General features: G+C 51.4%; 11 protein-coding genes across 11 annotated transcripts; 4 read left to right on the forward strand and 7 right to left on the reverse strand.

Annotated features, from left to right (window-relative positions):
* Nucleotides 1-466: 466 nt before the first annotated feature.
* Nucleotides 467-1,604, reverse strand: eb1 (microtubule-binding protein BIM1; the record flags this gene model as incomplete). The annotated part of the gene is made up of 6 exons (XM_057179946.1): nt 467-529; nt 590-1,068; nt 1,133-1,210; nt 1,303-1,337; nt 1,443-1,514; nt 1,591-1,604. The coding sequence occupies 6 exons, from the start codon at nt 1,602-1,604 to the stop codon at nt 467-469; spliced, it is 741 nt and encodes a 246-aa protein (XP_057028332.1).
* Nucleotides 1,605-2,452: 848 nt separating this feature from the next.
* On the reverse strand, nt 2,453-4,664 carry N7457_008904 (F-box/WD repeat-containing protein; the record flags this gene model as incomplete). The annotated part of the gene is made up of 3 exons (XM_057179947.1): nt 2,453-3,434; nt 3,485-3,827; nt 3,884-4,664. 3 exons carry the CDS (start codon nt 4,662-4,664, stop codon nt 2,453-2,455), a joined length of 2,106 nt encoding a protein of 701 aa, XP_057028333.1.
* Nucleotides 4,665-5,637: 973 nt separating this feature from the next.
* N7457_008905 (NAD(P)-dependent alcohol dehydrogenase) lies at nt 5,638-6,952 on the reverse strand (the record flags this gene model as incomplete). The annotated part of the gene is made up of 5 exons (XM_057179948.1): nt 5,638-6,515; nt 6,574-6,615; nt 6,672-6,731; nt 6,783-6,810; nt 6,878-6,952. The coding sequence occupies 5 exons, from the start codon at nt 6,950-6,952 to the stop codon at nt 5,638-5,640; spliced, it is 1,083 nt and encodes a 360-aa protein (XP_057028334.1).
* A 1,179-nt stretch (nt 6,953-8,131) lies between these two features.
* Nucleotides 8,132-9,510, reverse strand: N7457_008906 (uncharacterized protein; the record flags this gene model as incomplete). The annotated part of the gene is made up of 3 exons (XM_057179949.1): nt 8,132-8,368; nt 8,424-8,682; nt 8,765-9,510. The coding sequence occupies 3 exons, from the start codon at nt 9,508-9,510 to the stop codon at nt 8,132-8,134; spliced, it is 1,242 nt and encodes a 413-aa protein (XP_057028335.1).
* A 693-nt stretch (nt 9,511-10,203) lies between these two features.
* N7457_008907 (dihydrodipicolinate synthase family protein) lies at nt 10,204-11,211 on the reverse strand (the record flags this gene model as incomplete). Its single annotated transcript, XM_057179950.1, has 1 exon — nt 10,204-11,211. One exon carries the CDS (start codon nt 11,209-11,211, stop codon nt 10,204-10,206), a length of 1,008 nt encoding a protein of 335 aa, XP_057028336.1.
* A 589-nt stretch (nt 11,212-11,800) lies between these two features.
* Nucleotides 11,801-13,252, forward strand: N7457_008908 (Gfo/Idh/MocA family protein; the record flags this gene model as incomplete). Its single annotated transcript, XM_057179951.1, has 5 exons — nt 11,801-11,821; nt 11,872-12,034; nt 12,084-12,782; nt 12,835-12,925; nt 12,988-13,252. The coding sequence occupies 5 exons, from the start codon at nt 11,801-11,803 to the stop codon at nt 13,250-13,252; spliced, it is 1,239 nt and encodes a 412-aa protein (XP_057028337.1).
* A 279-nt stretch (nt 13,253-13,531) lies between these two features.
* On the forward strand, nt 13,532-14,497 carry N7457_008909 (uncharacterized protein; the record flags this gene model as incomplete). The annotated part of the gene is made up of 1 exon (XM_057179952.1): nt 13,532-14,497. One exon carries the CDS (start codon nt 13,532-13,534, stop codon nt 14,495-14,497), a length of 966 nt encoding a protein of 321 aa, XP_057028338.1.
* Nucleotides 14,498-15,018: 521 nt separating this feature from the next.
* On the reverse strand, nt 15,019-17,130 carry N7457_008910 (putative PHD finger domain protein; the record flags this gene model as incomplete). Its single annotated transcript, XM_057179953.1, has 2 exons — nt 15,019-15,159; nt 15,223-17,130. The coding sequence occupies 2 exons, from the start codon at nt 17,128-17,130 to the stop codon at nt 15,019-15,021; spliced, it is 2,049 nt and encodes a 682-aa protein (XP_057028339.1).
* Nucleotides 17,131-17,991: 861 nt separating this feature from the next.
* N7457_008911 (uncharacterized protein) lies at nt 17,992-19,877 on the forward strand (the record flags this gene model as incomplete). The annotated part of the gene is made up of 2 exons (XM_057179954.1): nt 17,992-18,542; nt 18,602-19,877. 2 exons carry the CDS (start codon nt 17,992-17,994, stop codon nt 19,875-19,877), a joined length of 1,827 nt encoding a protein of 608 aa, XP_057028340.1.
* A 458-nt stretch (nt 19,878-20,335) lies between these two features.
* N7457_008912 (putative transcription regulator PAB1642) lies at nt 20,336-21,430 on the forward strand (the record flags this gene model as incomplete). Its single annotated transcript, XM_057179955.1, has 1 exon — nt 20,336-21,430. The coding sequence occupies one exon, from the start codon at nt 20,336-20,338 to the stop codon at nt 21,428-21,430; it is 1,095 nt and encodes a 364-aa protein (XP_057028341.1).
* Nucleotides 21,431-21,893: 463 nt separating this feature from the next.
* N7457_008913 (putative forkhead transcription factor Fkh1/2) lies at nt 21,894-24,201 on the reverse strand (the record flags this gene model as incomplete). Its single annotated transcript, XM_057179956.1, has 3 exons — nt 21,894-21,960; nt 22,021-24,002; nt 24,088-24,201. The coding sequence occupies 3 exons, from the start codon at nt 24,199-24,201 to the stop codon at nt 21,894-21,896; spliced, it is 2,163 nt and encodes a 720-aa protein (XP_057028342.1).
* Between the last annotated feature and the right edge of the window lie 332 nt (nt 24,202-24,533).

Here is a 24,533-nt window from a genome sequence, read left to right on the forward strand (position 1 = left end):
TTTGGGATTAGCGGGCCCTGCAGGTTTAATTATGGGCTGTTTACGGAATAGCATGGTGATGACAGTATAGGCGCAAGGTCAGCAGAACTACCGATTACATGCATATATCAACAGTTCCTTAGGTAACTGCATATGCAGGTTTCGAATACGGAGTACATCTTCCGTACGGAGTGCCCAATATTAGTTTCAGGAATGTGTCAGCGTGTGCGACAGCTCCACCCCCGATTCCTGACAGACGCTACGTTGTACTGACTACTTGCCGATCGGCTCCAAAAAAAAAACCTATTTTAAGCCTAAGTGTCAGACCACCGGGATGGAAATGGTGTACTCCGTATGCCTTCACGCCATATCTACGTGCTGAACTCGTCTTATTTGACACAATGGAAGGAACACCGGATAAGAATAGGAGACGCGGGGGTATTTAGTAACGGGTTAATTCCTCCTCTCGGCCCAAAACTCGCTTCATTTAGAAAGTCTCGAGCTCGTCAGCCCCAACCTCTTCTCCTTCAGCGGGGATCTCGAATCCATCCTAGGGGGCGCATAAGCGTCAGCGTGGGGAATCCTCAGGGAATAATTCAAGGGAACGGACCTCGGTCGAGTACAGAATGCCTTGGATGTGCTTGACAAGCGTGTCTTCCTCCTTCTCGAGCTCGGGGTCGGCTTCGATGGCGCTCTGCAGCAGCAGCTCGATGTCACGCAGCTTGGCAAAGTAAAAGTCGCGCTCCTTCTCCAGTCCGGCGATCGCTTCCTTTTGTGTCGAGATTTCCTGCTGGAGGGCAGCGGTGGCCGCTCCACTGGCAGCTGTGGCAACCCGGGGACGGGCGCCACCAGTTGTGGGGGTCACTCCGCGGCGTGCGCTGCCGGCAGAGGGGGCGCGCGAAGAGGCACCAGCGCCAGCAGGGGCACCGGAGGCTTTGCGCCGGCTGAGGGCGTCATATTCGCCGCCAGGGTAGTGTTGATCCCAGTATTTCTTGACCCATTGGAGGAACTCAAGGTTGTCCTGCATGCGACATTTTGTGAGGGACTGAACGGGGATGGGCTTGTTGACTTGGTGGCGGGCGAAGACATCTGCACGGTCGAATACGTTAAAAGGGGATCGTGGGTGGCCGCTTTGGAACCTGCCTTCACATACTCTGGAGAACCTTGAAGTTCTGAAGGTAGGCATATTCCGTGTTCACATTGAACTTGACCCGAGACATGGGAACATCCACTAGACAAAGCGAGCCTAGTTAATATATGTTCCCCAACACAGTGCCAGACCACTCCTGTTTCCGGATGCTTATCGTGGTGATGATTACATACTGAAGATCGAATCGAAGATCTGGCAGAGGGCAGCACTATAGAGAAGCAACGGAAGAGGTTAGCCTATCTGATATATGAAGTCCAAAGTCGGCCACCCCCGCGGGCCTCGTCAAGTCGGAGAGAAGATTGATCAACCATACCCGGTTCCACACTGCTCAATTTTCGTGAGGTTCAGCTGAAGCAGGTTGTTAAGCCATGCCAGCAATTCCTGTCTGATCACATAGATTTAACTGCGTCAGCAAGGGTGTACTGAACGTGGGATGGCGGGGAATAGGAGAAAAGCCAAACCTGGATTCACTCATGATGGTGGGGTAGGTAGTATGTCAATCGAAACGCTAAAGTTGGAAATGAGGTTGAGACGAGCGCTAAGCGGAAAAATGGCTGATGAAGATAGAACACCACAAGGCTAGGACTTCGCGTCAGTCTCTGCTTGCGTAGTCGACGGGAAACAGCAAAGGGATTGTTTTGATGCTAAATCCCACGGATCACACTGGCGCTAGCCCACTTTTCCCAACGAATCAGCGGCAGATTAGTTAATCAGTCATATCTGCCTGAGGTGTCAAGCTTCAATTGAGCTGTCGTTTTACCTCGGCGCATGAAGTTCTGCCAAAATTGATATCACCAGGAAAGTATTTAATGCAACAGGTCAAATCTCATACGTCAGATTTGCCCCTATGTCTTTTCTTTCCTACGGGGTACTAAGGTACTTCATGCATTGCGTTTTATAGAGTGACCGCATCTGTCACCGCCTTTCCCACCGCCATATCCGCCCAATGAAACAGGTCGATCTATTGATCATGTAGCTGCCTCACAGCCTTAGGCGAGGACTCCTTTGTATATTCGAAAGGCAAATTTGGAAATGGAGGTTCTTACTGTTCAAAAGCTATCCAATATATATTGGGTGTGCCTGGCAGGTAGATATATACTTTTACCATGACAGGTGTGTAAAATATGAAAAGACAGAGACAGCGAATATCTATTCCGCCGACATTCCAGAGCCCGATCCAATTTGCACCCAAGACGAGCAACCTATGTATATGTAACCCCATCCATAAATGACCCCAGAGATGTATAAGAATGACAAGAAATCCAACAAAAAGCGGCAACGCTGTAAAGAAGAGCAGATAAAATAGAAAAGAATGCACTTGGATCACTCCTCCAACAGGTCGATCCCTTCTAGACCATATCCAAAGTCTATGATGACAGCCCGGGAGTCCTGGCTTGTCGCAACAATGCGTCTGTAATCGGACTGTACGCTCAACATCCAGCTTGTGGTCCAGCCAGGGAAGTTGATTGATAGATTACCAGTGTCACGGTCGAACACCTTGACGCTCATATCATAACTGCCGCTGACGATGCGTCTGTTGGCACTGTCCAGGTGCAGAGAGCGGATCAAACCCGTGTGTCCACGGAGCTCGTTGACTAGCTCGCCCGTGTTGGCATCGAATTGGTAGATTATACGGTCATTGCCGCCAGTGAGGATGGTCCGGCCATCGTCGCTGAATTCGACACATGCAAGGCCACGGTCTTTGCTGGTGAATTCCTTGACACAGCGACCTGAAACCACATTCCACATTTTAGCAACACCGTCACCACTGGCTGACACAATGAGATCACCGCGTAGTTGCACAGCATTCACGGGGCCTTCGTGGCCATTGAGCTGCCTCAACAGCTTACCGGTGTTACGATCCCATACACAGATGGTGGTGTCCTTGGAGCATGAGACGATGTATCGATCATCGAAGCACACATCAAGCACACCGGCATTGTGACCCTCAAGACGGCGAAGCGGCCGGTATTCATCCTTGATGTCATATACGATGCAGGTGAAGTCGGAGGACCCTGTGACCATGATCTCTTCGTCAAACTGCAGACACAGGATCGAGGCGCTGTGGTAAATCGATTCTTCTTCCAGGGGCGCCGAGATTTCATCCGTCTCATCCGGTGTGGGCCATGGTGGGGTGATGGTCATGAAGGGAGCACTTCCCGTGGCCTGTGAGGTCGGACTGTTCACAGGACCACGGCGGAAAGTCCGGGCCGCGGGCGGTCCAATGATCTTCTGGCATGCCCACGGATAGTGGGCGTCCCACACACGAATCGTCCGATCACGAGAGCCGGTGATAATTTTATTCCTACAGAGTTGTTAGTAGTGCAACGCGCTCATAAAGCAGGGTCAACGTACTCATCAAACTGAGAACAATAGACGCTGTCCTCATGGCCCTGTAAATAGATGGCTGCAGCCTTGCCATTCTTCCAACGCTGATCGAGAGCATGCCGGACAAGGTATTTCTTCTTCCAATCTTGGTTAGGGATTGACCTTCCCAAGCCAGATGACTGCTTCACCTTGGAGGCTGTCTCACTTGCCGGTCGTCGGCCATATGCGTTGCGGAAGACCTGCCTCCAAACATGGGAAGAGGAGGCTTGGGACCAAGTCCGGGAGACGAGCTCGGCGTTCATGAGAGAGTCAGGATCCAAGTAAGAAAGAATGTGTGCTGAGATCTCAGCCGGAAGCAGAGTTATGGGATCTGCAGAATATAGAAGTTAGCACAATACGCACTTCTCGACAGCATTGCATGCGTACCAAGTCGCGTAACGCCTACGATGTTGGCAGTCGATACGTCTGGTTGATCGCGCATGTCGATACAGATGCCGCTTTCCGAATCCCTTGGCACCAGCGAATCGAATCGCTTGTTCTCAAATTCCGCCTTGGCCATTCTTGCGACTTCGATTTCTTCATTCTGGGCAGCGGCCGCGGCGCGCGCTGCCGCACCCGCAAGCTTGTCATTCGGCAAAACCGGAGGTGCCTGTCCATGACCAGGAATGGGAGTGGCAACCGAAGCGGTGGGGGCATAGAAGCCATGCAGAGCAGACACGCTGTTCAAAGAGGGGCGTCGATTGACACTATAACCTCGAGACCATTCTGTTTTCATTGATCGGGCATCCCAGCTACCGGAGGCCATGCGCTTGTGGTTTGCAAGGTTCGGAACGTGATAGAGTGTGTCTTCATCGCTGTCAAACCCCTGGATGTTCTCGGTAACAGGGATGGTTTGCTTTGAAGGCTTGTGGCGAAGACTAACAGACAAACGGCGGCCAAGAGCTACCAAGCCATCCACCGGATGCTTCAGACTCGAGAAGCTCTTAGCACCCCGGCGTCGCGGCGCCGCGTTCGGGAACGGATCCATCTCTTCCACGACTGGTGCATGGTCATCCTGGCATGCCTCCGTCATATATGGCTCGTCCCAAGTATCCAAAGCGAGCTCCTTTGTCATCGGAGCGGAATGACCTGCGGTGCGTGGGCGTGAAAGAAATGACAACGAGGGCCGTCGCCGCGCAGAGGTGGCGTTGCTCTCTCGTGGCGACATGATTTCAGTTGCGAATTGGTATGTCAAGGGCGAACTAGCCAATAAATTGGTTGGATCTGATCGCAATCAAGGATCGGAAATTGTGAGGATAATGAAAGATAGTGTTTTTTGAGAATCTGGTCTATGTATCGTTCGAACCAGGTGATAATTGATCTCCGGGAGTTCAGTGAGATAAGTCTAACAAAGTGTATAAATCAACGATCGTTCGCGAACTCCAAGAACCCAAGGGAAATAAAAAGAGAGGAAGATGAGAGAGAAGTAATGAATGCAATAGACCAGAGAGAAATGACCAAAGAAAAAAAGAAACAGAAAACGAATGGCGCAAGGAGCAGATAAAAAGGGCGGAAGAATTCCAGAAAGCAGAACAACCGGGTCTGAGGGTCGGGCGGTGAATTAATGATGAGTGATTGGTTCGCCAGGCAAGTACCAGAGAGTTCACTGGTACTGACCTCACTGTATTGTTCTGTTTCCAGGGAAAAGTACCGACTACTTTTCGGGTACTGCTCCCTGCAACGGATCAGAGTTTTTGAGGGTTGGGGGCAAATCATGGGGAACTGGCGGAAGTGCGGAGTACCGTTACCTGGATTGCCATCACAATCAACCGCGGATCAAAGTACCGAGTACTTCCCGGGTGGCGATCGGGCTCTTTCAGGCTTTGTTTTGAGACAATGATGACCGGGGGTACAGAGAAAAAAAACAGTGGCTTTTAAGGCTGATGCTAATATTGGCATCACTGATTTGGGTATTAGTCCGCTTTGTATACTTGCATGTTTCTACCCAATCTGCTGCATTGTGGCACAAACAAGGGCGTAACAAGGTTAAGTCAACGTGACTTGGGGGGGGAAAAAGAAAAAAACAAAGAAATCACATGTTTCAGAACGAGTTCATTGTAAATCTCTAGAACACCTCTACCCATTCTCCGTGTTTTGGTCGGACTATGGAAACCCTCAATACTGAACTCTGTCTATCTCCTTCAACTGAAGACCTTGTCATATCCAGTCAGAGTGAATCGATAGTGTACATCGCCCTTCTTCATACGCAAGATTGCGTCTTTGAGTCCCTCCTCTCCAATAGGAATCTCCTCCACCCAACCCTTGAGTCCCCGATCAGCAGCCAGCTGCAACATCTCAAGCATCTCCCGACGGCTACCCAAGTGGCTGGCACCAATGAGAACACCATTGGAAAGTAGGTTCTGAGCCTTAATTACCTGGCCTTCCTCCTCAGGAAGACCAACGCTGACCCAGCGCCCATGAACATCCATCATGGAAAGATAACGCGCAAGATCGAATCCCTCAGAAGAGTTGGCGCAGTTGATGATCAGATCAAACGAGTACAGATGGGGCTTCTCCCATCCCTCCTCAGCAGTAGCAATATAGCCATCAGCACCGAGCTTAAGAGCATCTGCCTCCTTCGCGCGAGACCGCGAGATAGCCCACGTCTCCGCACCCAACGCTTTGGCAAACATGATTCCAAAGTGTCCAATACCACCTAGTCCAACGATTCCGACCTTCTTGCCAGGGCCAGCGCCATTGCGCACCAGGGGCGAGTATGCAGTCAGTCCGGCGCATAACATCGGAGCCACCGAGTTGGTCTCCAACGCGTCCGGAATCGGGAAGACCCAGTGCTCGTGTGTTCGGACGTGCGATGAGTATCCACCTTGACTGACGACGCCAGAGTCAGCCCACTGCGAGCCGTAGGTGTCCATCGGTTCCACTTGGCAGTATGTCTCATTGTCGTTAAGGCACTGCTTGCACTTGCCGCAGGAGTATGACTGCGCGCCAACGCCAACGCGCTCGCCTTCCTTGATCAACGTGACCTTGGGTCCGACACGGATTGCGCGACCAACGATCTCTAAATCGATCCATTAGCAAGTGACGATAGTCCCTTGTTTTCTTCTCCTTATACGTACCGTGACCCACGCACAGAGGGAATTTCTGATCACCCCATCCTCCTACCAGAGACCATTAGCTTCTGTTCTTGCGCGATGAACTACAAGGATAGTCATACCGCTAATGGTGTGCACATCACTGCCACAGATGCCACAGGCCTCAATCTTGACATCGACGTCTATATGCAGTCAGAATCGGGACGCGCAGATACACCAAGAAGCGAACTCACCATAGTCACCGAAAGGCTTGAGTTTGAACTATCTCATACAAATGCTCTCGGTCAGCGGATTTCAGCCGAAACGCAAGAAAGACAAGAACACCTACGTGGCGCTTGTGGAACTCGGTGAAGGTATCAGCTCCGTCGATCTGGAAGCCCTCAGCTTCTTCGGGGTATGGCATTATGATAGAATTGGTCGAGTGATTCGAGTAGTCTTTGAAGTCCTTTTGGAGAACACCTCGGAGATATAGAAAAACAGCTGTTACCAAGGGAATCAGAAGAGAAGAAAAGAAAAATAGAATCCAGGAACGACAAGCGGGGTGGAGGGGGGTGTATATCAACGCTACGGACTTTTAGGCCCGGCGAGCGGGGATCATAAAATATTCCTTGTTTGCGCTTCGCGGCATATAGTCTCAGTCCATCGTGGCACTACGTACGAAGTACTACTACCCCACGGTCGGACATATCGCGTGTAGACTAGTTCCAGGTTCGCTCCACCGGCTAGAGTCCAGGTACCAATTAACGGTATAGAATCGGACGGTAGGGTCAGTCTACGACATCGCCCGAGAGGCGAATTAACTGAAAAGAGTAAAGTGGTCTGGGCAACGTGGGATGGTTGTCTTAATCTGGCGGTACAGGGTACACAGGGATTCTCTCCACATGCTACATGACGATAACGCCCAGTTGTTCTCGTATCAACTCCGACTCGGGGAGTCTGTTTTTTCCACCAATGAGCTCGCGAGGACAATGATATCCCGGCTTGGCCTTATCGACGATAAGAAGATGCAATAGGGCTCGACTTTAGGGCTTGGACTTGACAGGGATTAAGGTCCAAGAGTACATGTGTGTGGGGTACAGTTAGCCTGTATTGATATTATGATGAGTGGATGACAGTGCCTTCAATTGCTAGGCGCTTTTTTTTCCACCAATCGAATGGTAAACGGTAAACGGCTCCGCGCTTGAGATTGAAAGCCAGCTTCAATCTAGCTGCCATACGCAAAGAAGCCACATATGAAAGGGGGGACGGGCGGAGTGGAGAAAATAAGCGCCTCAAGACAAGCTTGCCTGGTTGCCGAGCTTACATAGGATGGCGGAGATACCTGGTACAGGGATGTTCCAAAATGTTGGTCCACTAGATACATATATCCAATCGCGGTAATAGAAAGTGGCCTAAATTTGAGCTATTAACTTTGTGATTTATTTCCCTAGCTAAATCTATATTCACGTATGCCGAATCTCCCTATAAATCAAGTTGAGGACTTTTGAGGCCCCTCAAGAGCAGCTGAACCATATAAGCTAGCCGTTGGAAGCTATATTGTTGCCGAGCTAAATGTATGCTTGTATATAGCCAGGCTGTGCCGTTATTCTTCTGCGGTGTGATGATGGGGCAGAGGCCATGCCCAACGAAGCAGGGAATGCATCATATCATAGTAGTTCCTCTTGTCTATTCGAGACAAGTAATCATCCAGGTCTTCCGATATGACCATGGTAAACTCATTAAAGTCCAGGATCGGCGTAAACTGAACTTGGAATCTACCATCGAAGTAACCGTACAGCACGCGGGCGCAACACTGCTTGTCGAATGTTACAATGATAGTCTAAATAAGTATGCTCGATCAGTAAACCAGCACTTGCAGGAGGAGAAAAACATACCGGAAAAACGTAATTGAGAACTGGGGCATTCTCTGGTTCAATCTCGCCCACAAGCGTTTCTCTTTGGCTGTACATGCCTCTTAAATTCCAGCTCACCAGGGCTAGGAGCTCGGAAGTCGAGGGATGATTGTCGCCGCATAGGTTCACATCTATCAGAGCCCATGTATGGCACTGATGGATAAGGTTCAGCTCCATTGATCTGATAACACCGAATCTATGTAGTTTGTCTGGGATATCAAGACCAAAGAGGCTTTGGAATCTAGATCGACATGATCAGCATAAAACATGTTTTACATGCCTCTCGAATTCATTTTATTCGAGAACGGAAGTATGTTACTCACCGGTATATCAACCAGTCAGGTGTCCTATAATTACGGATGTTCTCGTCCAACCTATCTATAACCACCATCTCATGGTGGTCTTTGTCTTTCTCATCACTTTCTTTGCTTCCCTCGTGACTCTCGTCGGATTCTCCACAACCCTCGTCGCAGCTCTCATCCCTGCTTTCATCACTGGAATCATATTCTCCAGAACTGATAGGTTCCCCGTCTTTTGCCTTATCCCCACTCTTTTCTTTCGTCTCAGCTTTTTCTTCATCATCTGAGGTGTCCTCACTCTTGCTCTCATTATCATCGTCAGTATTGTCAAGGTCATCCAACTCCTGAACAACGGGATCTGTATCACTCTCCTCTCCGCTTATCGCTCCGTCGAGCTGGTAATGAGAAACATTCGGAATACTCCAGTCCTGATAGTCCATAAAGACGCGCCGCAGTAAGTAGCTTGCAAGCTGAGTCTCGTTACAGAAATTCCCTTTTTGTGATAAAAACCAATCCCAGCTTGCATCGGAGCATATTTGCGAGATCGCGGGAGTATCTGTTCGTGGCATGAAGTAGCGTGTAACGGAAGGCGAGGTTATACCCGAATAGATATCCAGGTCATTGAGATCGATCCCGAGAAGCTGTAGACGTCTTTGTGGGATGAAGGAAGTTGTTATTATCTTTATGGAGGCAAGTATCCGCTCCAGCTTTTTGCAGTTTCGTATGAAGCGCCGGGCTGTATGGCCTGAAGGTATGCAGGGGCCATCCATTTTGGACGCGCAATGCAGGGAAAAGATCGCACATGGAGAACTGAATTATCTCGTGGGTAGTCTTGATATAAACTACATATAGAGTGTCCGCATATGCGGGTTGATGTGGCAAGTCATGTGGGCTTAAAGAGTAGCAATACTAAGTCCTAAAGTAGGCATCGGGAGGTTCCAAAGTAGGTAGTCCGTCGGAAGAGGAACGGGAGGGAGAGACATGTTCTGCAACTATGCCTAATCGGGATGTCTATTCAGCCTCAAAGGGTCATGCCTAAAGAAAGAAAATGACGCAAGCGAGTTCGTCAACCTCGGAAACTTTGGAAGATGACTTACTCGATGAAGGCAACTAGAACCTTGAGGTCTCGAGGCACTGTGAGGGATCTGGAAGGCAGCTTACCCGGGATCTATTTGTTACCACTTCTGTACAATACTCACTTACCATCATCAACTATCCAATCCATCATTATCATTGGTTCAGAAGCCATTCTTGTCATTATTCATTACAGCACTAGTCTTTGAAAGGATCCGACACCATGGAGTATATGTAAGGATTGTGTCATTCCTGCTAGCTTTCCGCACCCTAAACCGTTGCTTATAAGACAATGAACACTGAAGCCCAGCGACATAGGATTCGTAGATGTAATTTTAGGATTATATAAATGGAGTTTAAATGCAGCTGTTTGTCATGGTCTCAAGCCATTACGCCACATCGGGCAAGCTCAACTCTACATCCATCGCGGACTTAATCTTATCAGCAACAGCCTGATATTGGGCATCAGTAAGACGGCTGAGTGGGCGGCGAGGGTAACCGCCGTAGCCGTAGTACGACTGAATAGCACCCTTAGTACCAGGAATAGAAGACTTTGTGAGGACCCAGTCGGCAGCACTGAGTTGTTGTTGGGCCTCAATGGCCTCTGTGAAGCGGCCCTCAGACCAAAGAGTGAAGATGCGGACACACAAGCGAGGAAGGACATTTGCGCCACCGGCGAGGATGGCAGAGCCACCAGAGACGAGGGTCTGCAAAGCAAAGTCGGCAATACCACCGAAAGCAACATATGGGTGCTTGGCATTGGGCTTCGAGACTGTTGCAGCACGTTGGGCCGGGGCCAAGGGAGAGGAAGGGGTGATGGCGCCTAGGGCGGTAGCGACGCGGGTCAGCTTGCCGGTATTGGCACAAGTGAACTTGGTGCCGATGATATTAGGGTGCTCGGAAATGCGGATGATGAGATCGGAATCCATATCAATGCCAGCAACGGCACCGGGGTAGTTGTACAGAATAAGAGGGATAGGCGAGCCGTCAGCAACGGCTGTGAAGTAATCGTAAAGCGTCTCATCATTGCCGACGGCGGCGCGATAATAGGAGGGAGGCACGATCAGAGCGTACTCGCCGCCAGACGCTGCGACTTCTTTGCAGAGATCGATAGTTCCACGGATGCTGTTCTCGCTGGCCCCAGCAATGACGGGCACATTGGAGAAGCCGGCTTCATCAAGAGCAGATCGGGTCTCCCGAGTGACGGTCATGCGCTCTTCACGGCTGAGATGCACAGCCTCGCCGTTCGAGCCCATGGTGACCAGACCGACAAGTCCGGCCTTGGCTAGGCGCACCGCATGGCGGCGAATGGCGGCGACATCGAGCTCTTCCGTCTCAGCATCGAAAAAGGTCATTGTTGGCGCATAAACGCCGGGACGTAGCGCAGTGAGAGGCATGATTCTGGATTTTCTGTGTGAGCTGTTGGAAGTTGACCGAATAATGACCGTGAGATTTGCGGGGTATATAGTAATTGGCACATTGTTGACATTTGGCGTCCTTATGAACTCGGGGCATCCATTCCCCCATCATTCCCCCACGTCGGCGAATGCTCCGAGGCACTTTGTATGGCGGAGAATTGCATTCCACCAATCAGCCAATGTGCAGAGAATGTGGGGGCTACGAGGGGTAAACTGGACGGGTCAAGGCGGCCGCAGTTCATCCGATGATAGCGTGGAGGAGGCCATTAACGAGTCTGCCAGACAAGAAATTAACAGAAGAGCGCACGAGGAATAAGTGCAAGAGTATGCACATGTCCACCTCTAGTCGGATTGAAACAAGATGAGGTTGGTGAAGAGTGAAGTAGACGACATCAAAAACACCCGATAAGATATGACGGCTATTGAGTGGGCAGGTCAAACGCCGGAAGAATTATATCCAGCAATTCAAAGCCCCGATTTTCTGTCAATCGCTCTTAAATTTCCTTGACTGCCCAGAAATCACTCCGGATACCTAGGTATAATCCATCTCTTGAACTTCACAGGCATCATGGCTCCTAGCGTTTTGATGGTATGGACAGCGAATCCCCGCAGTATATCCACCGATTAACTGTTTGACAGGTCGGTACTGGCGAATACACCACCGGTTTCGTCGGCGGTGGTGCATCAGGCTCAGACAAAAAGGTCGGTGTGGTAGGCCTCACTCTGTTTGACCTGCGCCGGCGAGGCAAAGTGGGCGACCTAAGCATGGTTGGCGTGTCGGGCAACAAGTTCCCCGGTATTCGTAAGTTGAGCGAGAGAAAAAGCAAGTATACCGCTAATTGAACGAACAGGAGATCATTTGCACCGCAATATCTCTCAAGTATATAACAATCTCGATACCTCGTTTACTTCGTTCCCAGCGGACGATCAGACCGACCCCGACGCATACAAGACCGCCATTGATGCCCTCCCCAAGGGATCCGCCATTACCATCTTCACTCCCGACTCCACACATTACCCCATTGCTCTCTATGCCATTGAGCGCGGCCACCATGTGCTCATCACTAAGCCAGCAACTCAGCGGCTAGCCGACCACCTGTCCCTGGTGGAGGCTGCGCGCAAGAATGGCGTTTTTGTCTTCATCGAGCACCACAAGCGCTTTGACCCTGCATACTCTGATGCGCGGGCTAAGGCAAAGACCCTCGGTGATTTCAATTACTTCTATAGCTACATGAGCCAGCCTAAGAGCCAGCTTGAAACTTTCAAGGCCTGGGCTGGTCGTGATTCTGATATTTCTTACTATCTGAACTCTCACCATGTTGATATCTGCGAGAGCATGGTCCCAGATTACAAGCCTGTGCGAGTCACAGCCACTGCATCCCAAGGCACCGCCGCTGCACTTGGGTGTGTTCCCCAGACCGAGGATACCATCACTCTCCTAGTGGAGTGGCGCCGTCGTGATGATCCTGCGAAGATTGCCACTGGTGTGTACACCGCTAGCTGGACAGCCCCTCAGAATGCAGGTGTTCACTCCAACCAGTACTTCCATTGTAAGTTCCCCAATTTCCCAGCTCACGGACTTTTGCTAACCCATAGGTACAGATATGGCTGCCAACGGCGAGATCCGCGTTAACCAGGCCAAGCGTGGCTATGAAGTGACTGGTGATGACCAGGGTCTGATTCATTTCAACCCGTAAGGATCTTTTTCCGCGCTTTTAATTTTCTAAAGATTTCATGCTGATTCCAATATCCTAGATTCTACATGCGCTACGCGCCCGATGAAGAAGGAAACTTCAGTGGACAGACCGGATACGGCTACATCAGCTTCGAGAAGTTCATCGATGCCGTCACTGCTGTGAACGAGGGGCGCGTGACCCTCGACCAACTGGATGCGCGCCCACTCCCTACTCTGCGCAATACGATCGCCACAACTGCGATTCTGGATGCAGGCCGCAAGTCGCTGGATGAGAGGCGGCCCGTGGAGATTGCTTCCGAGGGCGACAAGTGGGAGCTGAAGTAAATGCGACAGACCGTGTAAACGAAATTTATGTTATACCAATCAGAATTATATTGTTTTCTTGGATTGCGCGATGATGGTGTATATAATTTATGCTGCAACAACTCAGCCCAAAGCCAAGATATCATCTGCATACGCTGCCTAATAGCAAATGGGCATGAGCGCGAGCTTAAAATAGTAAGCAGCAGAAGGCTCCAGAGCGACGATTACAATTCAGCCTTGACCCCTTGGACGTTCCTTCCCCTCTCTCTAGAAAGTAATCAAATTACTGAATTATTCAAAATGATGCGGAGAAAAGAAGTGTATACTATCATTACGCCGATCCCCTCGAGCGTTTCCCGCCAACTAGCGCTCGACATCCTCCACAGTCATAGTGAGATCATCACACTGAACCCGCTCGTCCTCTCCCACCATGCGATCCCAGCCCCGCGAGACGCTATTGCCGACGAGTACTACTCGACATGGTACGAAATTATCGAACGAGTCCAATATGTACCGGGGCTAGGTAAAATGGGGTCCGGGAAGATCAGCTTCAAGGGCTGTTTTCACAACGTCGAATGGGGGCTACAGACACACATGTACGCTCCGATGGGAATCGATCTCCAAAGCAAGTGGCGCATCGCAGGCAACCAGCCCGACGAACAACCCGAACCGCGAAATCGACGCTCAGACGGCGCCCCGCAGAGCGGTCTCTATCTGCGCGAAGATATCGAGATCGAATGCAACCGCACCCTAATCACCTTTGTCAAGAGCCAGTTGAAGGCCGCTTCCAAGATATTGGTAGATCGGCTGATCAAGAAAGCTGAGCTACTGGACTCGGGCGTTTTGCAAGCTATGGTGGAGGATGGCAAGTTGACGACATATAATCCGGCCGATCTGTCGGATAGGACGGCTTTTCGACGAGCACATTCGGTCCGAAGCCAGTCGGATTCAATGTCAGTGACTTCCTCGCAGGGGCCGAGATCGCCGGTTGATACTGCGCAATTCAGGATATCTCCTGGGTACCCTGCCCCGTTACAGGTCGTGAAAGAACATAGGAATATCATGCCGGTAGAACTACCGGCTGACTTCTACCACCCACAACCTAGTTCTGGGCATGATCAAGAGTTGCCAGACGCCAGCCCACCTTCGAGACCATCGCGACTGGAGAAGAGGTATGGTGGACTGGGGGTCATGGAAGAGAATCCAGAAGAGCATGGTGAGGAGGGAATGGGATATACACCTTACAGACCACGTCCTCAGGGTTGATCTTCTGATATGAGGGCCTGACACTAAATTGTCATATATATTGAGTCTTTTCCAATTTCTATTCGGCGCTTGCACATTCCAGCTCTTAATTCTTTGCCCAGACAGTGCATATGGAAGAAGACGCAGATCGAGGAACACATTGTCGAGTGCGATACAGGTCGGAGCCAACACTAGGACCCAACAAGAGCAAGATCCCTTCCAGCTTGTGCAAAGGCGATAACTACCTTCCTGATTTGGCGCATAGCAAACCTGCATTCCTGGTTCATGTGTGAGAAAGGTCAACAATGGACTTCGGGATTCAAAGAAGCTGACGAGTGGCGAGATCGTTGGGTACGTGTGTATCAAGTAGATATCATTACTCTGTCAGATAAAAATTTGATTATTTAGTGAAACCAAGTAAGAAATTCAAGTCAGCAGATGACAGTGGTACTCCATACACGACATAAACTCCTCTGACGACAAAATAAAACGTGCAAACGCATCTCGTGGTATCATGCAAGAAACATCATTCAATCCCAAAATTAACGCCGCGATCCACCCTTGATAATTCCATCTACACCCATGTGCAGCTTGACTCGGCACTGGGGACAGTACCATTTGGCCGTGCGAGAGGGGACTTCAGTTAGACCCACGCAGCTGAGATGGAACCATTCACGATCACACTGTAGTATGTTAGTATATCAATCTGAGACTGGACCATGTCATGATCGGGAGTGATAGCCTACATCTTGATTCTCACAACAAATCATTGTGCCGAAACTAACATCCCCACAAAGACAGTATCGAGGTTCATTGGCATCGATCTGCTCCAGAACGCCATCTTCATCGACACGCACGTCCTGGGAGTCCCGGATGCTGAGTCGCTTTTTGCCTGGCTTGGCTTTGCGACGTCCGTAGCTGACTGCCGCGCCGCCATCCTGGCCATTGGAGATGGGACCTGGTGCCGGACGCTTGCGTCGGCGGGCCGGGCCGGGGACGCTTGGCGCGTGAGATGACTCTCGGGCGGGGGGTTTGTGGGCAGGTGTTGCGCTTTTGATACGACGATCACGTCCACTTGCTGCAATTGCAGTTGGAATGCTGCTCAAAGTCCCAGCTCCTCCTTCAATTGATGCAGTAGCTGCAGAGCGTCGCGACGAAGGCCGAGTGACCGGAGGTGTGGGTGAAGTAACAGCTTGAATAACGGACCGATTAGATCGCCGGGAGCCTGTCGGGCTGGGGATAGGAGGGGAGAGTTTGACTTCGGCCGCGGGAGACACGCGGGTCTTGATCGTCGAGATGATATCGTTGGTGGTTTCTGCGACCGGCGCAGCTCCTCGGCTGGATCTACGCCGAGAGGCCCCGGCCCTGGCAGAGGGCGCAGGAACAGGGTCGGGAATAGGGGCGGGAGGTGCGACCGGGGCAGCGACGGGCATGGGCTTTGGAGGCTCCGGAGGAACGGTGACTGTTTCCTCAGCTGGAACCTCTTCCCGTTTCCTCTTCCGTGATGATCGGTTTGCAGCTGGAGTTGGTTGAGCCGGAGTTGGCAAAGGCTTGAGCGCACCACCTTCACCTTCCAACAATGCTTGTTCCCGAGCCAGTTGTTCGCGCTTCAACTTCTTCGCTTCGTTTAATTTCATTCCCCGATTGCTCAGTTTCGTCTCCTCCAAATCTTTGGCAGCCTCCCCGCGTCGGGTCTCCTCAATATTATCACAGTCGGTGAACTCCCCGCCTGTCTCGTCTGCCAGGGCCTTCGCTGCACGGTATGCCTCCCAGCCACGGTTTGCCAGGGCCAGCTCTCGGTGAATCATAACTTCACTCGGTTGCCACACAGCATTCTTTTTCATCTTCTTCCGCAGCCTGGTCATTTCCCATTCTGTCAATCGCAGCCATGGTAGGTCCTCGCTGCCCAACTTTGCATCAGGTGGCGGCGGCTTCAGTTGTGCAAGAGCCTGAGCCGTTGACTGCCCGATACCCGAGCTCAGGCGCCGTGCCTTCTCCTTTTTCGGGGGTCGAGGCGGCTTGGGGACAGATCTGACCACTTCGCCCTCAATATCCGATTGCTCAGTGCTGGCAAGTGGAGAGTCTGGGTCAAAAGCCCCATCCACGCCTGAAATGCGCCTCCTATTGTCTCTCCGATTGCGATTGTCTAATCGAAGGGTGATACGCGTCGTGGTATCCTTGTGGGTCTTCTTGCCTCCGCGCGCACGCTTCGGGGTAGGTACAGGCGGAGGTGATGGTTCCTCTGAGGCAGGTTTTGGCAGTGCTTCGAGCTTCTGGCGGATGCAGCCTAGTCGATCGAAGTGGCGATCTACAACATCGTAGAGCCGACAGGCTTCGGCGTATGCCGATTCACGCGCATTTATGGCGCGGTCCACCTGAGAGGATATGTCTTTGCGCAATGCGATCGCACCCGGTCGGCTATCTGAGGGGAGGCCTGGGAGTTGGCCGTATATTTGGGTCAGTTGGTGCACCGCTTGCGCCGAGTCGAGGTATCGATCATCGAGGCCGCGGATGAGGGTCAAGGAGCGGATAAGGTCTGCGGGAAGATATTCAGTGTAGTCGATAAAGTCCGTTACTGTGGCCTGGGCATCGGGATCAAAGGGACCATCCAAGATGACCCCTCCGCTGTCGTCTGTCTCGTCCGTCATGGGCATGTTATCGCACGATGTTTGCTGTATGTAGGCCGTGAACACCGTTTGTGTGCCTTGAAACTGTAATCAAAGTGATAAGAGCTTGTAGTACTGCGATCCTACAGCGAGAAATGCAAACACCGAGGGGTCAGAGCATCAGATAACATAAGATGCTGGATGTCTTGCTGCACGAGGTCCTAAACAGCGGAATATTATTCTTCCGTTACCGTCTGGGGAGCTTCCAGTCACGTGAAAGTATACATATTTGTGGGTCCCTGTCAGTCGGTGTTTGTATATTTCGCCTTGATTTTATTCCCGGTGTGAGCGTTTAAGTTGGGTTCTTGAAGCCAAAGGAGAACTGGGAAGTTTGAGACTCAGTCCTCCATCAAATAAGGTTTACCAGAATGCTAGTTGAGGGAGCAAGTTGCTTATATGGTTGTATTACCTCCACATGTGCATCTATCTACCTACCTACGTTAGGTATATCATGGCTCCACTGTGTGACAGTCGTTGAAAAGAGATAAAAGAGACACTTCTGCTGCTACCGCCAAATTTGCTGGATTATAAAGTACCTACCTGGGTATATATGAGATAGGTATACATTTATCTAAACATACCATCCCCATGTTGCCGCCGCTAGATACTCTCCATCGGACATCTCACGTCAATCACCGCTACGGATCAGTTGTGAAGAAGACCACGAGACCACCCTGGGTCGTTCTTTCCCACCCGGGGAGTTGTATACATAAAGCCTCGAGATTCGCGTCTTCGAGGCTTCGCGTCCTGTCATCGTATTTTGTTTCTATCCTCTTCCCTCTTCCCTCTTCATCCGACCTTCATATCATTCTTCAATCATTTCCGGCTTATCTCAAGCTCAGATTCGAAATGACGCCTCATGAACGTCTGATGATGCTCCTCGAGGGTGATATGGGCCTTATGGATTTGGATACCGGCCTGAACAGACCCAGCACCGCCCCTCCTGCACAGGCTGAGGATGAAGCCGTTCGTGGTTCCAAGTCCGACGAAGCCAAGCAAGGTGTAAGTGGAAATTTTTCTGAATTTTATCGTGATCCGAACAACCCAATGGTGATGACTGAGCGTCAAAACCTTCCTGTTTCTTATGTCCGTTCTTTTGTAATTGGACAGTCTGCTGAGCCAGAAAACAATCGTTTGACCGGATTTAATCAGGGTGACGATGATTCCAGCGACTCTCTGGACCTCCACCTTGATGAACTGGAGCACCAGGGGAAGGACAATGGTGGTGTCGGTCCTAGTATGGTCGGGAAGCAGGTCACTACGATCTCGACTCTGACACGCTTCACTCCCGCCGTCGCTATGGCCCGGTTTCCGTTCAAGTATGTTCACGGGGAGAACTCCAAGAGAATCGATGCGAGATTCTATCAGGGCAATAAGTTTTGGAATCGGACCTGGGATCTGTTCGTGCAATATACCTAGTAAACATTAGCAACGGATATCGATACTAATACTCACCCAGGTATTATTTGCCGGTTCCAAAGGCGATTTATGAGCGCGTGTTTCTCTTGATTCCCACCGTCCAGGCTCAAGGATTCATAAATGAAATTAACTCCACCCTGAGACTGAATTTGACTCTCATGGGTCCGGGCAAACAAGGTCTTGTGGTTGCGTTCAACGATGACTCGCCGGTGCGCCCAATCTTGCTCGGCCAAAGCAGCTCCCTAGCTCAGAAGATACAACTCGAAGAATCTGTTCCTGTCCCTTTCAAGAACTGGGGGATGCGTCCGCTCATGTCTCGTGTGTCCAAGGACTTCGAAGAAAGAATCAAGGAATCTGTTGCGACGATCAAGAAGAAGTGGGGAAAGGATGCCCAGAAGCAGGCAGATCAAGATGCTCGAATCAAGATGTGGACGGAATGCCTATGCCGTGTGCAAGCGTACTTCGGACTGCGTCCTCCCCTGCAGCCGGGCCGTGAACAGCCATCGTTTGCCAACCGACAGATCCGACGTATTGATGTTCTCAGTCCTGTCAAATGGTATTTCCATGATGCGCCGATCTTTCTCAGCATTGATATCGAGTGGAATGAGCGTTATCCATCTCAGCTCACTGAGGTCGGAATTTCGACTCTGGATACAATGGACTTGCGTGGCCTTATCCCTGGCGATTATGGAGAACTGTGGATGAAAGAAATTCGAACCCGTCACTTGCGTGTGGCTGAGTACAAAAACTGGGTCAACCATGAGTTCGTGTCTGGATGTCCCACCAAGTTCGGATTCGGCAAGAGCGAGATTATTCCAAACGCTGAGATTCCAGAGGTTGTGGATGCTGCGTTCCAGCCGCCGTATATGGTGGCCGCGGAGGACGATAGAATCCCCCGATACAAGACTCATAAGCGAAACTTGATCCTCGTTGGCATCAATCTCCGCAATGATCTCAAACTTCTCCGGGAAAAACAATGCCAAGTCTTCCTCGATTTGAAGGGTTCTTCTTCCATCATTCGTGAGGTTGTTGACGTGGCAGAGCTGTACCGAGTGGAGCACGGGGAGCTCCAGTTGCGAGGCCTTCAATCACTGCTTGGTGTTCTGAATATCTTGTCTTGCGACTTGCACAATGCGGGAAATGATGCACACTACACCATGCAGGCTCTCGTACGATTGATGCTTTGGGTAGCCGGAGAGCAACCCGCAGGCCACGAGCGTGCTGACAGTGACAGCCGTGAAGACCGTGACAAGAAACCCAAGGTTGAGCCCAAGGATGAAATGTCTGGTGGCATTAACGAGGATCGTTTCACCTAAGTCTGATGTCCCACTGCAAGAATGTCAAGTTGCTCAAGTAGGACTGACTGGAGGAAGGAAGCTGGTCCATGGTTTTTGAGAATGATTCGAACATACCTCTTCGGATGCCCTTGAAAGGATGAATGGGCCAGTGGGAGGTCTTAACTGAACAGACCGCGTGAGATCAAAAATGTGAAAACCAAAAAAAAAGGGGATGTATGGCTATTTCTAGCATTTTATGGTAGTTGAATGAAATCTCCGCCGATCTGATATGACACAAACAAGCTGTTTGCTACACGTAGATTATAGATCCATGTCTACATACTCCGTACATTAGGTACAAGTGGCCATGTCCCACTGACGACATAATCTGTTCATCCCACTATTGCCCCTCCCACCAAACTTTATCTCCGACGTTCTCTTTTCCCCCCTCCTGCTCACTTACCTCTCGTCACAAACACCCACAAACACCCACAAATATGGCAGGCCAAGGCCCTCTAACAGCCTATCTGCTCGCGAGCACCCCCAATGCGCTAACCCGCGCAACAACCCACCCCTTCCTCGCCTCCGCCGGCCGAGGCACCCTCCCAAAATCCCAACTCAGCCAATGGCTCTCCCAAGACCGACTCTACGCCCAATCCTACATCCGCTTCATCGGCCTGCTGCTCTCCAAAATCCGCCTTCCAACGCAGAGCCGAACATCCACCACCCCGGGCCTCACAACCCCCGAACAAAACGCCATAACAGTCCTCATCGACGCCCTCGTCAACATCCGCACCGAACTCGCCTTCTTCGAACAAACCGCCCACGCCTACTCCCTCGATCTAACAGCCATCTCCGCCGAAGAAGGCGGCTGCTCCCTGACCTCCTGCGGCTCCGGCTCAGACATCACCACCTCCGCCGGCATCTCCAGCTCCGGCTCGGGAAGCTGTCCCGGGTTCACGGGTGGCGACGGCAAAGCGCCGTTTGAGAAAGGCTGTGTCGCACCAGCGTCGGGGGACGTCACCGCCCCCGGCCACGGGCTTTGTCTTGCGCAGGGGGAGTGCCAGATGCCGTCTGGCGGGGGAGTTTGTGCGCCGGGCCCGCAATTCAATGAGTCTGGGCGGGGCGTGGAGGCGGGGCCGGCGGGGGCAGTTAATGGGGATGGTCGGGCTGAGATGGAGCGGTGTGGAACGATCTTTTTCTGTGCGAATCGGACGACTAGGGCTTATATTGATATGTTTATGTCGGCGGGTAGTGCGGGGGTTTCGGTTTTGGAGGGATTGGCGGTGCTGTGGGCTACGGAGGTTTGTTATTTGAGGTCTTGGAGGTTTGCGGCGAGGTGTATGGAGGAGGATGGGGAGAGGGTTTATAAGAATGATGCTGACGGGGGAGCTTTGAGGGAGAAGTTTATTGGGAATTGGTCGAGTGATGAGTTTGAGGCGTTTGTTAATCGCATTGGGGAGGTTGTTGATGAGATGTCTGGGCAGATTAAGGGTGCTGAGGAGTCGGAGATTATGCGTGGACGGTGTTTAGAGTGGTGGAGGCAGATTGTTTGGTTGGAGGAGAACTTTTGGCCGACTGTGGCTGAATGAGGGCTTTGCGTTACGGAATACGGGGTACTTTTGAGAGGACTAGATAGACAAAAGAAAATAGACATATCTGATTAGATTTAGACGCTATTGTTTTGCTGGTAAAACAATATTGCATGTGAGATATCATACATCGGGCTTTGAAGCCATCCATACAACGTCATCTAGAACGAATGACGAGTTAAAAAAAAGAAACAAAACGAGAGAAATCAAGGAACAAGAACGCCGAGTATCCCGTTCCCCAAATAAAGCAGATTGATCTCAAACTCCGTCTCTGCTCCCAAGGTAATGACAAAGTCATCAAACAAACCTTCAGAACACAAGTATAAAAATGACCAAAGCCACCAACACCATTCGTAATGCGGAAGCATGAAACATGAGACAAACAATAAAACACATAGACACAATCCGGGAAAGTGGGATGTTGTACATCACAAGATAAAACAAGTCTGCATCGGACTCGAAATCAAGTAGCAGTCGCGCGGGCAGCGTTGCTCAGTTGCCGATGGTAAGAGCCAATAGGTTCGAAGCCCCTGCGAAAATATATATTAGTTTCCTGCATAAAAGCGGCCGTAGATGGTATAACCACATACCTAGCAAGATCAAAACCAGATCCATTGTCTTCGTCGTCCTCTTCCTGCTCTACTTTTCTCAGGGCGGGATGGCCATTGACCCCCAGATCACCTGAATCCGACTGAAGTGGGGGTAGAGTCCGGCTCGAGCCTAGCCCATTCGACGTGCCCGGTTTACTGGGACTGACGAGGTTTGGGGGCGGGGGAGAGCTACTCGGAAAACAGCCGATAATGCGGTCCTCGACCTCACTCTCGCGCTTCAAGGGACTCATGTCTGGCGGTGGGCGTGCGGGAGTGCTCCCAATATCAGCGAACTTCCAAAACTGCGCGGGTGAGCTCATTGGCATAAACTTCGATGGAATCTGCGCTGTGCTTGGGGGTGGAAGACGGGGTTGTTGGCGTTGTGGGGCGGGGGTAATCATTGAAGAGGGTTCTTCGTTGTAGTAAGACGAGGAAAGGACTGGCGGGGATCCGGTGATATTATCAGACATCCCGTACGCGCGAGGCAGGTGGTTACTGCCGTGTTGTGCGTGTGTTGAAATGCTGGAGCTATGATGGTGCGAGCGCGCTGGGAGTGGGGACGGTTCATCATAGTCGCGTGGGTTCATGTGTCGCAGTGGGTGGTCGGATCCAAGTCCTCGACCAAGCCGGGAGCCACGCTCGGGTGTGTATGCTTCTACGGGTGCCACTGGAAAGGAACTGAAGCCGGGTGACGAAACGGGTGGGGACTTTCTGGCCGTTGCTGAGAACGAGGTGTCGGGTTTGGTAACGCGGCTTGTGCGCGCTGAAGATGGGGGCTCCCTTGTCGCTGGAGAGGATGGTGCAGATGATTGTGGGCCGCCCTTTCGGGTTTGCTTCTTTCGGTATTCCTCCCGATATTCAATCGCAATCTGCCACTTCATACCTTTGCCCGGTTCGTCTGTCCGGCGGGGAACCTTTTGGAACGCCTTGTTCAGCGAGAGATTGTGGCGGATCGAATTTTGCCAGCCGCTTTGGGAATGTCGATAGAAAGCATATTTATCCATGATCCAATTGTAGATGCTGTTCAATGTGAGCTTCTCCTCCTCGCTTGAGAAAATAGCCTGCGCAATCAGTGTCGCATAGCTGTACGGCGGCTTCAAATCCTTTGCAGAATCCTTGCTGTAATCGATCTCTTCGGTGCTTTCCATCATCATGCCACGGTTGTAAAGCGGGGACTGCTTCGCCGTGCGCTGACCAGCAGTATCAGGCGACCGCGGCGGCGGCGTCACCTGGCGCTTGAGGAATTGCGGAGCGGGTGCCAACGAAGGCCCACCAGATGAAGATGGTGGCACAACCTCGCTGTTCTGAGATGGCTGGGGATGAGAGTGGTGCGAAGCATCCCAGGGAGCTGACGGATCGACTTCTTGACCACTAGCAATTCGCTGGGCGCGCTCGATAAAGCAGGGTTGGATATTAGCTTCATCGCCAGGCGTAACAAACATCATCTGTGCATTGGCCACCTCGATAATATCGCCACATGAGAGAATCGCATCGGTGCCGCGCTTGACAATAGCATTGTTCAGTCGTACGCCGTTCCGGCCGTTGACGCGGATGTGCCAGGCGGGCGTCTCCTCGCCATCATAGAAGATCTCGGCATGTAATCTCGACACGAATTTGCTGGGGCCCAAGTCGACATGAACCTGTGGGAGCGCACGAGCGGCGATTGTAACGGGGCTGGACTGTTCGACGGCCCGTTGTTCGCGGTCCGGTTCACGGCCGATGTTGACATGCAGCGTTTTGACGTAATAGGTCCAATTGCGGCCGGCGATTTTAGCATAGGCCTGAATGCTTTGCGTATTCTCGGTCTTGACGTTGGAGTGGTCGCGCGAGACGCGCAGTTCGTCCCGTGGTGTGTTCAAGTAGGAAATAACTAGGTCGACTAGGTCTTGGTTGGAAGCGGGTTCGTGATCACCCGTTGAGTCCTCGGCCTCGTCGCCGGACTCTGGTTTGACGTTTCGCGAAGGGGAGGGGCGCCGGTCAACCTGCAGATCAGAAGAAACCGGGTCTTAGCTCCTGTTTGCGCTGGGGGGATATTTTGTCTCAGACTAGACTGTTGTTTTGACTCACCTTGCGCTTCTTTGCGGACGGCCGGCTAGGTGATGAGTCCGGTGCCTCTGCATCGGACGTTTCCTGCAGTTGAAGTTCCTTGCGCCGCGCGCGGCGGCGATTTGTGAGCGGCATATCGTATGAAAGTCGCTGTTCCTTCACCGGTTATATTTGCAATCGGAGTCGCCAGAGCCGCCAAAGTATGTTTTTTCCCTTCCGGTTGCGTAGGCAATCAAGTCCGAGATGTAGTACTCCACCAACAAGCGCGGGGCACTGGGAGGAAATATGAGGCAAGTTGAAGGCGAAAAGCAAGTCCCAGAAAAAAAACAAAGGCAATTTTGGATCCGGATTTCAGCAGTCGCCCCAGAATCGGAAGAGCGTTCAGAGGTAGAACCAGAGAACAAGAGTGCTAGAGCCAACCGGTTGGGTTTGCCACCACGGGATAAAGGAAGGGTTAAAAAAAAATT

Source organism: Penicillium paradoxum, assembly GCF_028828445.1.
Source record: "Penicillium paradoxum strain IBT 22861 chromosome Unknown utg000007l_segment0_segment0, whole genome shotgun sequence".
Classification (NCBI taxonomy): Eukaryota; Fungi; Ascomycota; class Eurotiomycetes; order Eurotiales; family Aspergillaceae; genus Penicillium; species Penicillium paradoxum.